Source organism: Phaenicophaeus curvirostris, chromosome 3, assembly GCF_032191515.1.
Source record: "Phaenicophaeus curvirostris isolate KB17595 chromosome 3, BPBGC_Pcur_1.0, whole genome shotgun sequence".
NCBI classification, from domain to species: Eukaryota; Metazoa; Chordata; class Aves; order Cuculiformes; family Cuculidae; genus Phaenicophaeus; species Phaenicophaeus curvirostris.
Window position 1 is genome coordinate 85,443,737 of NC_091394.1, and position 13,060 is coordinate 85,456,796.

The window sequence follows — 13,060 nt, forward strand, 5'->3', positions numbered from 1 at the left end:
TCTTTCAATAGGAGCATATAACTAAGCAATGCAAGTTTCACACCCCACTGAAGTCTTCTACCATTTTTTGATACTGCGTTCTTTTAAAGTTCTACTTTCAACTACAGCTACAGGGCAAGTGCAATTTAAACACCTTCACTGACACAGCCTTTCCCCACTGACAGATCAGTTCTAAAACCAGTTCTAAATAATATACCGACATCGGATTTTGTGCCTTTTGGGGTTTTTTTTTCCAGTTAGGAAGACGACAGAATAACCTCATCTAAACAAATTTTATGCAAGTCCTGTACTTGCATAAACACTTAAGAATTAACAATTCCATATACCAATAGACCAATTACAAACAATTAAAAGCCAGGACAAAAACTAACCAGGATACTTATGCATTACCTGAACAACGACTGCAACCTGTTCTTTTAAAGCAGATTGAATTTATGGATAGCTAAGGTCTCCTTTGAAATTTCAAACCAACACATTATTTTCCACTGGTCTTTAAACAGTGTTGTTCTCATCACCTCAGGAATGGCTGCATTTTATAGGAAGAAAGCAAAAATACTCACGATCTCTAAATGCAGTCAAATTGCATCCTACTTCTGAAGAATAGTCACAAAACATCAAGCAAGAAAACCCTTCCTTTAGGCTATTTTCATGCTATAATATAGAATGATTCTTTTGCGAATTATGTAAGAATGTTTTCCACAAGAAAAACAAGGGCAGTATATTCTATTACATTATGATATATGCTATTTGTTACACACAGCATAGACACTGCAAATTTTCAGATAAAACTAATCTGCCACAGTAAATTCATTTTATACCTCTGTACCTTTATAACTTCATTAATTCCTACTGCACATAAAAAAACATATGCCATAGGTACACACATTAACAGCAACTAAAAATAGGCATCATATTGTCAGCTGTTAGCTCACAGGGCTGTCAAACTACTTGCCATATCTTTCATTAGAAGAGAAGCTTTTACTACTCCTTCTAGCCATTCTAAACGAACATAGTTATCTAGAGTAAAATACGGATTAGATGGGGTTACACTTCCATCCAGCCTAGTCTTCTGCCTTGAGGATGCAGAGAACAGCAGGAAATCCTACCCAAGCAATCGAAGTGGTTCACTTACACTTACAATCTAACATAAAGAACCAGATTGCCCAATGTTTAAAAAATCTGGCTGTATATTTTTCATTCTGTACTGCGAAGCTGCTCACAAACATATAGAGTACAAGGGGATTAGAGCAGGGAGGAGGGAAGGTGCTAAAAAAAACTATAAATGCAGATTCAAACCTCCTGAACAAGGTTTTATCCTCTTATTTAAGACATGTTGTCTGACAGCATCTAAGAATATGAGACTCGAGAGAAAAATGAAATATTTTAACTAAAATAGAAAATAAAAATTATATAATATTTGTTTCCTTCCCTAACCACAGCTTAAAATCAGTTCCAGATACTTTTCAATACTATAAATAATTATTTTATGGAAGGGTATCTGAATAACAAATTAAAAATAAACCAAACCAAACTCCACAATGTTATTCTGTCTAAGGTACTGTTATCTCACAGACATCAAAATATTCCTTGTTAGTCCAGGAAAAGAAAAAGAAAAAAAGCAGAACACCAGCCATGAATTCATGCATACTTTGCTCTCTTAGAGACTATCAAATGTCTCTCACTATAACTTATGCACCTGAAGATCTGTCCCACAGGACAACCAAATCCCTTTCCTTTCAGCATCTTCATTTTTTCAGACAGTCTTAGCCTCCAGTGACATCTTGTGGGTAAGACATAATTAGCACCAGAACACCTCTGGTATTTAAAACATCTTTAGACAGTACAAATGTTGCCTCCTGTTATGAGAAATAGATCAAGTATAACTTTTGCCTATACACTCTATATGTATGAGCAACATTTAAGGCTTCCTTTATGTTTCAGCAGTATCTTTGAAAAATTTGCATGAGTATTACAGGAAACATTGCACCATCAATATGAGGGATCATCTTCTTATTATCTATAAAATACTCATCACTACAAGGCAAGCCCTACAGCATTACAAATAACGAATAAGAGCAGATACATCTTCACTGCTGAATCTTCTAATTTACAGAGAAGCAAATTTTTTTTTTTAAATTAAAACAAGAAAATATCTTTCAACAATGATGGTCTCCTGTGTAAATATCAGACAGGCTCCAGCCTCATCATCTTGGAATGCCTGAGGTTGGAAAGAACCTCTGGAGGTCATTTTGTCCAAACCTCTGCTCATGCAGGACCAGCTTTTGAATATCTCCAGTGATGGAGACTCCATAACCTCCTGGACAATCACTTTCAGTCATCCTCACAGTAAAAAAAGTTTCCTGATGTTCAGAGACAACCTCCTGTATTTCAGTTTGTGCCTGTTGCCTCACAAAGACAGGACTTCTCTGCACCTTATTCAGAATGAAATACTACTTCAAGATTCTATGGCATTGTGTGGCTACCGAAAGGTAGCATTCAGAAAATCTAATCAAGAATCACATCAGTGCTTCATTACATACACTGTGAATTACATCTTTATATCTAAAATCAAGGCGGCAAAACACATTTCATGGGTTTTTTTTTAAAAAAATTGAAGCACAACTCACTGTAATTCAGCTACTAAAAATTAATTATGAGTTCATAACGTGGTTATATGGATTGGTAAAGACAATGACAATGGTTGGAGAGGGGTACGAAGGCAAAAGATGAGAAGAAAAACAATTACATTTATAAACAACTGACAAATATAACCTTATACATCAGGCTTGATTTTAAAATTGAATCAGAAGAAAAATACAACTGAAGGAAAGCGTATGTGCTTTTATCAACTGCAATACTCACTTAATGCATGATAAATAGGTTTGTGCCTGCCTTCAAGTCTCATTACAGTTGCAGCTGCTATTTTTCCTGGTGGCTGCATCTTTGCATCAAGAAGATACCAGGCTCTGGCAAAAGTAGCCCATTGCTAAAGAGAAAGAAAAATAGCACTTAGCACAGCAAAAGAACACACCATCATACACAATCCAGGTGCCTGTAATTAGACCAACACCCTTTTTAAACTTAAAAAAACCCCCGAGAAATAGTAACGTTCAACAACATCCCCTCCAAACAATGTTTCTTTTGATGGAGGCCGCTGCCACACACCAGAATATACTCACTGCTGTACATAGTTACAGCAGAAACATTGAAAGGTCGTGGACTCTGAGAGTTTTGTTTCAAAAATAAAAATCACTTGCTGCAAGTTTCCATTACTGCTAACTGAACAGTAAAAAGAAGCTATTTAAGGCCCAGCACCTCTCTGCACCTCGGTGAAGGGCACAGCTCCCTGAGATGAAATTTTATCACATTATCATAGAATCGTTTGAGTTGGAAGTGACCTTTACAGGTCACCTAGTCCAACCACCATCTTCAACCAGGCCAGGTTGCCCAGAACTCCATCCAACCTGACCATGAATGTTTCCAGGGATGGGACATTAACCACCTCACTGGGCAACTTCTTCTAGTGCTTCACCATCCTTATCCTAAAAAATTCCTTCCTGATACCCAGCCTAAACCTCTCCTCTCCTAGTTTAAAAGCAGACCAGGCTGCTCAGAGCTCCATCCAATGTGACCCTAAATGTTCCAGGGATGGGGCATCTACCACCTCTCTGGGCAACGTGTCTCAGTGCTTCACCATCCTTATCCTAAAAAATTTCTTCGTGATGCCTAGCCTAAACTTCTCCTTTCTTAGTTTAAAACTGTTACCCTTTATACTGTCACTACAAGCCCTGCTAAAAAGCTCTTCCCTATCTTTCTTATAAGCCTCCTTCCTTTAAGTACTGAAAGGCTGCAATAAGGTCTCCCTGGAGCTTTCTCTTGTCCAGGCTGAACAACCCCAACTCTCAGCCTTTCTCAAAAGGAAAGGGGGGGAGAGAAGGGGAAAGAAGGGGGGAAGGGGGAGGAAAGAAGGGGGGAAGGGGGAGGAAAGAAGGGGGGAAAGGGAAGGGGAGACGTCCGGCCCCGCTCTGGGGAGCTCCTGCCCCTCGGTGCCGGTGTGAGGCAGCTGGCGCCCCCCGCCCAGCCCGCCCCGAGGGCCCGCGCGGGGCTGACCTGGGCCGCCCGGCTGTAGCTCGCCATGGCCGCGGGGCCGAGCGGAAGCGGAAGCGCTGCCCGCGAGGGGCGGGGCCGGCGGCGCGCGGCGCGCGAAGCGTCCCCGCCATGGAATGCTACGTGCTGGTCCTGGGCTGGGGGCAGCGGCGGGGGCAGCGCCCGGCGGAGGGAGGCGGCGGGACCGGTACCGCGGGGAGCCCGGGGGGAGGAGATGGTGGCAGAACGGGGGGAAGGAAGAGAACAGGGAAAGGTTGAGGAACCGGGACAGGGAGAGGGACGGGAACGGGTAGAGGGGGAGGGAGAGAGAGGTATGGCAACAGCGAGAGGCTTGGGAACCGAGACAGGGAGAGGGACGGGAACAGAAAGGGAGATAGAATCATGGAATAATTAGGGTGGGAAGGGACCTTAAAGATCATCCAGTTCCATCCCCCTGCCCTGGGCAGGGACATCCCACTAGGTCAGGCTGCCCAAGGCCCATCCAACCTGGCCTTAAACACCTCTAGGGGTGGGGCAGCCACAGCTCCCCTGGGCAACCTGTGCCAGGGCCTCACCACTCTCGTGGTGAAGAAATTCCTCCTTATGTCTAGTCTAAATCTGCCCCTCGTCAGTGTATACGCATTGCCCCTTGACCTACCACTACAGGCTTTTGTAAACAGTTCCTCCCCAGCTTTGTTGGAGGGAGAGGGATGGGAATGGGGACCGAGTGAGCTGTTCCCAAAGGCTTTTCCGTGCTGGTCTGGGATCTGCGCCTCTGCAGGCTTCTCTGGATCCCCTACCTCTTCGAAAATCTTCTCCTTTATTTCCAGACTAAAAGTCTTTAGTCTGTGCCCAGGTGGCCAAGCAGGCCAGCAGCATCCTGTCTTGTATTGGAATTGGCACGGCCAGCAGGACTGGGGAAGTGATTCTGCCCCTGTGCTTGCCACTGCTGAGGCCAGACCTCCAACGCTCTGTACGGTTTTGGGCCCCTCAGTACAAGAAAGATGTTGAGGGGCTGGAGCATTTCCAGAGGAGAGCAACAAAGCTGGTGAAGGGGCTGGAGAACAATGTGTATGAGGAGAAGCCCAAGGACCTGGAGTTGTTTAGCCTGGAGAAAGTGAGGCTGAGGAGGGACTCTATCAGTCTACCACTACCTGCAAGGAAACTGTAGCAAGGCAGTTATTGGTCTCTTCTCCCAAGTAATAAGTGATAGGAGGAGAGGAAGTAGCGTCAAGTTGCACCAGGGGAGGTTCATACTGGAGATTAGGAAAAATTTCTTTACTGAAAGAGTGATGAAGCATTGGAACAGGCTTGCCCAGGGAAGTGGTGGAGTCACTATCCTTGGAGGTGTTCAGAAAGCGTGTAGATGTGGCACTGGAAGACATGGTTTAGTAAGCATGGTAGTGTTGGGCTGACGATTGAACGGGATGATCTTACCCTTTTTTTTCAACCTTAATGATTCTATGATTTAATGACTTAGACCTTCAGAAACTTTGGGGCGTTGTGTTTTACTGCAACACTTCTGTATAGCTGCAGAAAGTGTTCCTGAGATGTGCGCTACTCTAATGGGAATTCCACATTTTTTGGGATTTTAAATTCCCGCAAATCTGTAGTTGACAGTTTGGTTTTTTTTTTAAACTAAACTTAATAGAATCATAGAACAGTTTGGGTTGGAAGAGACTTTTAAAGATCGTTGAGTCCAACACTCCAAACTTCTAATACTAAACTGAACTGAAAAACCTTTTATTTTCCAGCTGGGATTGCTGCAAACACTTATCAGCTCCTGAAAGAAAGCTGTACGTCATCTGTCAATGCAGATGTGAGCACCTTTCCAGGTAAATATAGCGATGTAAGTAAGGTAAGGCAAGTGTTTTCAAAGAATTGACATAAGCATATTTTGTGATCTAGGTGAAACAAGTCAGAAAGTTAAGTAAAGCCAACTCCTGCAGTGTCCTGTCCAGGACTTCTGCTACTGCTGTTTCTTTGGAGAACTGATATCATGTCATCAGCTGATCTAGGAGGAGACAATTAAATAGCTTTAGACAAGTGTTTTGAAAGGCTGCCAATTTTTATCCAGCTTAACAGCAAATAAGAATAGGAAAAGTCTTGTTTCTTATGTCTATGGGCATTACTCCTATGATGTCTTTAATTTTTTCAGTGAAAGCAATATTTGGTTGTTGAGTAGCACTTCAGAACCCTAATCCATGAATATGTATTAAATAATGTTTTCGTCTTAAAATAGATTTCTAAAGATCTGCTTTAGTGCTTTTATGTTTTGAGTGGATTATTTTTTTAAAAAATCCTTTCTTAGTTCTTTACATATTTTGGATATCTAATGCTGAGCTGTTGAGGCTCACCTCATTGTCTCAGTTGTGATTCATGTGAGGGAACCACTATAAGCTGTTAAAATTCATGAATATGGGAATGTTAGGCTGTTTTCAACCTCTGTGCTTTTTATTGCATAGAAATTTTGAAAGACCATCTAATTTTTGTGAACTGCATAAACCTTATTTACAAAAGCTGTGATTTAGTTTAGGTATGATACAGTCTCTGCAAGTGGAGAGCAATATCGACCAGAATGGAGAGGAGGTCAAATTAACAGTCTAAGGGTCATTAATACTTAGGCACTTGCCTAGACACGTACACCTTAATTTGTTTAGACCTGAACTGTGGTGCCAGAGTAAAGTAAAACTTAGGTCATTGTAGCACATTAAATGACTTCCATAGTATTTCCATAAAGATGTTTGTTATAATAGGAAGAATAGATTGCAGTGGATTGATTATTTTGAATAGTTGTTTTATCTCTTTTCAGCTTGTTCAGTGGCTGGTATTCCAGTTGTAAAGAAATGGTATTTTGCAAGTCACATTATAAGTGGTTATTACCAGGTAAGACGAGAATATAGGTTCCTCAACCCTCTTCCTGTCTCTAATGCAACTTAAAACTGATGTTCAAAATTCTTTTTGCTTGATCAGTTCTGCAGTTCTGACTGGGAGGAAATAAATTTTGACACACGGGAAAATGAAAACACTCTCCAAACAAGTATTGAGGAATGCCTGGGAGCCATACCGAATTTTGAGGCAGAAGACGATAACAGTAGAGAGTCACTGTCTATGACCGAGTATGCATATTATTCTTTTTATTGAAAGTATAGTGTATATGTATATATAGTATATGCTATATGTATATAGTATATGTAGGGTAGTATATATTCTTTTTATTTAAAGTATTTTTTTTGAAAGCATAAGGATTGGAAATATACTGACATTTAACAGCAATAACCTAAGGGAATCAAGAAAATTTAACAAGTAAGATTTACTACCAAAGCAACAGTTAAATATGAACAATTTCCTACTACTACTGAAAATAATTCTGTTTTGTTTAACAAAGCTTTATTTTTTTAGCTATGAATACTTTTTATAGAATAAATGATCATTTTCTTATTAGCTGACAGTTCTATGTACAAAAAGAAGTTTTCTGGCAGGGGAAGACTGACTGTCTTGAATCCTACTTCCAGTTTTACTGCATATTGTTTTGAAGTTATTTAGTCTATTTATGCCTCAGTAAAAAGGGAGATATATTTATCTCATTGCCTAAATACGCTTGTGCAGAATTTTAAATATGTAAGATACTTAAATCAGGTAGTATTCATTAGATGTATCTTCTTGTTTCAAAATTACTTTTGTGTTTCCATCTGTGTTGTTCTTCATTTTCAGTATCTATGATGAAGCTGCAGAAAGTCTGCATCAGTTAGCTGATAAACTGCCTGCCCCAGGTAATCTCTTTTAAAAGAGCAGTTTCTTTTTGAGTTTGTTCTGTTAATTATTACTCTAAAAACTCAGCTGGTAAAATTATAGTAAAATGGAAAAACATAGAAGATGTTAGTTTGTTAGTTGGATTAACCTGTATGCAGCTCTTGCAAGTGGTGTAAGGAACTTCAACATGATTGGCCTTGCGAATTATGGAGTAGTTTGCCGCTTGCTTCTTTGGAAGGCTGTATTTCAACAGAAATTTATGTAGCTATTTACATAATTAACTTTTCCATCTGAAATGGCACCAAAGTAGTAATAGACAGGAAGTAATATGAAACTCGGCCTGCAATTGTAGGCAGTGTTTGTGAAAAAAATGGAAGGTATTGATGTTGGGTTTGCATCTGATTTGCCAGCTGATTGCTTGTGGATGGGAGCCAGAAAACTGTGTATTAACATATATCAGAACTATTGGGTTCAGATTTAATGAACTGGAGATGCAGATCTCCTTGTGTGTTTGGATTACATAATGTTTCAGTTTTTGATTTCGGTTAGCAAAGGAAGTGAATGTGGAAAGAAATAAATATGCAGTTTAGAGATGTTAAAGGGAAAGAGATGGCATAGCATAACTGTCCTGGAGGCAGGGATGTAGAACTACTCTGTCAAATACAATGCTGACTGGAAGAGGAGAAAGGTATAGGACTGCTCTACTTGAGAGAATCACAAAATGTTTAATTTTGTTTTGTGTTAATCTAAGAGGAGCAGTGAGAGATTAATCAAAATGCATGAGAAGTGGTTTAAATTGTACTGAAGTTACGTAAAATCACTCTTGCCATTTCAGTGCAGTCAGAAATGATCAGTACTTTTCTGTCTATAAATAAATGGATCATTTACTGAATAATAGTCCTTTGAGTCATATGTGGCTATTTTACAGGCAGAGCAATGGTTGATGTAATACTGCAGGCTGTTGAACAAGATGGACCCAAATTGAAAGACTGTTTACCTGCTATTGGTGCCCTGAAACACCTGAGAGAATGGCACTCTGCGCGAATCACTATTGCAGCAAATGACTCTAAAGGGTATGCCCTTTATTTTTGGTCTGCAATTAAGGTCACTCTTGTTTTGTGTTAGTATATGTCAATGTTTATTTTAAAGCATTTTACTTTAGTACTTTACATTTATACTTTGCAAATACATAGATTTGTCTTCTGTTATTGTTTGAGGAGATAATTACTCCTGCTAATTTATTGTAAATGCATGTTCTGACCAGAGGGGCAGGCAAAAAGGAAGCCCTCTGAATACCTGTTTCTATGAGAGCAGAAAGTTAAATATTTTCTTTTTCACTTTCTTTTCCATCACTAATGGCACCAGTGTGCATACTATGTGTTGAAGACGTAATACGCTATATAGTAACTTGTATTAATTACAGTTTTCTGGGTTTTGTAAAATGCATGCATAACTCTGCTGATTACTACCTGTGGTATTACATTTAAGTGAGAAAAAGAAAAAGTTTGTCCTTTTGCTTTATAGACTCATTGGTTAATCCTAAATTAATAAAACTTTTTAAAATTGAAAAGTTGAATGCTCAGTCCTTGGACAGAATAAGCAGGATACCTACCATGTATCATCTTCCTTCCATCTGTACCATCATGTATCACCACCTACAATCTTCCTAAGGTAAATGGAGGAGGATAAACTTACTGGAGTGACCTCCATGAGCACTTGATCTTGGTGCTCATTGATTTCTTCCTGTGCAGCCAGCTTTTGACAAATTAAGTTTTTCTATTGCCTTTTATATAAATGAGGCTGTTTGTATATACAGTTTCTCTTGTCAAAGTTCTCTCACTTCTTCATCCTGTGCTGTGGATACTGTACTGCTGATTTCTCTTAGAAGACAGGCTGCCAGTAGGACTCACAGATATTGGCTGTTGAACTCGTATTACCCAAATTGAACAACCTTGTTCTGCAGTCGTGACTGCTTACAAGGGTAACTTACAACCATCTACATGGGCCAGTGATGGCAACCTGGCTTTGCTCCAGCTTCTAGCATCCAGCCTTACTGTGGTATGCCTGCAGCTTGCCATGGCCAGCATTCCTTGATCTCCAATGAAGTTCTTTCCCGTGATGTTCATGAAGGATGTGAACAACTTGCTTTACAGGGCCTGAACCAGCAATTCTATAATGTCTCATACTTATGGGAATATAGAGCTACCTACATGTGTCTTAACATACGCAAAACTATTTCAGAGCTAGGCGGTAATAGGTAAATTCAGTCAAATCACACTGCATGTTAATTTGTAATAATAAATTTGATAAGATTGATTCTTCCTTATTTTTCCAGTAGCTGGCAAAAGATTGCAGACTATCTGTCAGCAGACTTGGTATCTTCAGATAGCGTCATGAATATTATTGATGTAAAAGACCTCTGGAGAGGAAGGATTCAGATATGGGAAAGAAAGGTAAAATAATTTTGTTCACCTATGGTTATTTTTTTAAAGCATCTGTGTGCATAATCTAGAGCGTGCATTGTATGGTGCATTTTATGGTTTGAGCTAAATTTGGTTTTGACAACTTGTGTTTTGTGATGTAAGGATAGATGAGATCAAGACATTGAGATTTGAATTTCAGAAGTCAAGGTGCTCTCCTCCGAAATATTTGTCTTAGAACTTCTTCAACCTTAGGTTGTTTGTACCTATCACAAATCATTGTCATGTAACTCTAAGTCATTGTCGTAAGCATGTCTAGTTTCTGCAAATACTAATAGCTTTGTGATTCTGAAAGTCATTGTTTACATTTTCAGCATTAAGGTTTTGAATATAGTAATTGGTTTCTTAAGTCTAATATTTGTACTTAGTTTTACAGATCTGCAGGAAAGAAATATAGTACTAATTGTTTAAAATAATAATACATGTACTTAGCTGCAAAGCATTTTTCACACTTTTGACACTTTTTTTTTTTTTTTCCCCAGTTTGGATCAGAACTTAGTTTTCCAGACTTTTGTATGAAGAGCACTTCAGCAAGGACATTCAGCACTTCACATTTAAGTTCTTGCTTTGCTCCTAAAGAAGAGCGACAATTGAAGAATAGTGATGCTTTACCTGAGGCAAGTGTTTTTCATCGTTCTTCGAGCCACTAGAATTAATGTTTTACTTTTCTGAGAAAATTAATAATAGGGCAAATGTTAGTCAGAAATTAAAATTAAATATTAAAAGTAATGATTGCATAAGACTGAGGAATACTTCTTTTGTTGACGTGTGTTCTCAAAACAGGTCCTTAAAATGTTACCTGTTTGTTCTGAGGAATACACTACTAAATTTTTTATCGAGTAGAAATTGAGACCTTATTTTGGATATTAAGACTGAACATGTAATTTATTTTGGAATTTTTTATTTATCTAACCTTTTCTACTTCGTTTTAAAACTTTGAGGTTTTTTTGGTTTTTGTTTTTTTTTTAATTACTGTCATGGTTTCATGGTTTTCACTGGAAGCAGGTGTTTGATGCGAACTCCAGAATCATATTGGTTCATGAAAATAATAATGAGTTTTCATGAAAACTGATATCTGTTGAGAGATTATTATTTTCCTAGTCAAAATATGTACATCTTGATTGCATTGTCTGTTAATGGTAGATTTTATTTTTCTTTGAATTTGGTTAACAATAACCCCTCGGTGGCCCATACTGGGACCAGTACTGTTTAATGTCTTCATCAATGATGTAGACAGTGGATCGAGTGCACCCTCAGCAAGTTTGCAGTAGACACCAACTGGAGTGGTTAAGTTAACACGTTGGAGGGATGGTGGATCGTCCAGAGGGAACTTGACAGGTTTGAGAAGTTGGCCGGTGTGAACCTCATGAGGCTCAACAAGTCTTGGACCACGGTCCTGCATTTGGGTCAAGGCAGTCCCTGGTATAAATACAGGCTGGGGAATGAAGAAATTGAGAGCAGCCTTGTGGAGAAGGGGTGCTGGTGGATTAAAAGCTGGCCATTAGCCAGCAATGTGCACTTGCAGCCCAGAAAGCCGGCTGTATCCTGGGCTGCATCAAAAGAAGCATGGCCAGCAGGTTTAGGGAGGCGATTCTTGCCCTCTGCTCTGCTCTGGTGAGACCCCACAAGGGGTACTGTGTCCAGCTCCGGAGCCTTCGGCACAGGAAAGACATGGACGTGTTGGAGTAGGTCCAGAGGAGGATCACAAAAATAATCAGAGGGATGGAACACCTCCCATGTGGGAGGCTGGGAGCGTGCGATTCAGCCTGGAGAAGAGAAAGCTCCAGGGAGACCTTATTGTGTCCTTTCAGTACTTAAAGGTGGCTTATGAGAGAGCCTGGGGACAGGCTGCTTAGCAGAGCCTGTAGCAATAGGACAAAGGGTAATGGTTTTAAGCTAAAAGAGGAGAGATTCAGACTAGATATAAGAAAGAAATTTTTTTACAATGAGGGTGGTGAAACTTGCACAGGTTGGCGAGAGAGGTTGTAGGTGTCCCGTCACTGGAAACGTTCAAGGTTAGGTTGGACGGGGTTCTGAGCAATCTGATCTGGTTGAAGGTGTCCCTGCCCATGGCAGGAGGGTTGTGCTTGATGACCTCTCATGTTCCCTTCCAATCCAAACTGTTCTTTGAACCCGCAACTCATTTGATGCGCATGGTTAACATCCTAGAAAGTAAGTTTTATTAAACAGAATTAAATACCTTCCTTGGTTTTTATTCAGTTATGTTTAATATGGTATTGTGAATTTTTTTTGTCTTTATAGTCCTTTATACCTCTTTCAAGTGTACTTGTAAGGCAAAAATCTCCAGCAAAACACTTGAGGAAGTTCCACTGAGATAATGTCATATATAGTGTTACATATTTTTCAATTTGATCTCTTTTCAGGTTTTTCATTACTATGGACCTGCTCTAGAATTTTTACAGATGGTGCTGCTCTCTGATCTACCTTCCTTTTTTATATCAGATTTGGAATTTGAGCTGTATCCTTTTTTTAAGTACCTAAATTAGTACTGATAATGGTCTATAGCAGAAAGAAAACAATCAGGATCTACCCATGCAAGCAACACATGAGGAATTCCAAGGACTTATTGCGTTCTAGCCTGCCAAAATAGTCACAGTGATTCTTCACAACTGGATTTTTTTAATGTTGAAAATGAAATTATGCTAACCATAGACAGCTGCTTTTGATATTATTGCACATATACTTTGTCTGTTGATGTTGCGAGGAAAGAATAGAGAAAT

General features: G+C 39.5%; 2 protein-coding genes across 2 annotated transcripts in view; one reads left to right on the plus strand and one right to left on the minus strand.

Moving 5' to 3' along the window:
• MRPL13 (mitochondrial ribosomal protein L13) overlaps positions 1–4,162 on the minus strand; it is a 30,033-nt gene extending 25,871 nt beyond the window's left edge. Inside the window, exons 1-2 of the mRNA XM_069854593.1 lie at positions 4,111–4,162; positions 2,863–2,986 (exon numbers count right to left, since the gene is read on the minus strand). Coding sequence (XP_069710694.1) covers positions 2,863–2,986; positions 4,111–4,137 — 151 coding nt within the window. The 5' untranslated portion in view covers positions 4,138–4,162. The remainder of the gene's footprint in view (positions 1–2,862; positions 2,987–4,110) is intronic.
• A 56-nt stretch (positions 4,163–4,218) lies between these two features.
• The window catches only part of MTBP (MDM2 binding protein), a 32,556-nt gene continuing 23,714 nt past the window's right edge, over positions 4,219–13,060 (plus strand). Inside the window, exons 1-9 of the mRNA XM_069852983.1 lie at positions 4,219–4,294; positions 5,841–5,921; positions 6,899–6,972; positions 7,060–7,205; positions 7,801–7,859; positions 8,768–8,912; positions 10,175–10,292; positions 10,802–10,936; positions 12,704–12,798. Of these exons, the coding sequence (XP_069709084.1) occupies positions 4,219–4,294; positions 5,841–5,921; positions 6,899–6,972; positions 7,060–7,205; positions 7,801–7,859; positions 8,768–8,912; positions 10,175–10,292; positions 10,802–10,936; positions 12,704–12,798 (929 nt within the window). The remainder of the gene's footprint in view (positions 4,295–5,840; positions 5,922–6,898; positions 6,973–7,059; positions 7,206–7,800; positions 7,860–8,767; positions 8,913–10,174; positions 10,293–10,801; positions 10,937–12,703; positions 12,799–13,060) is intronic.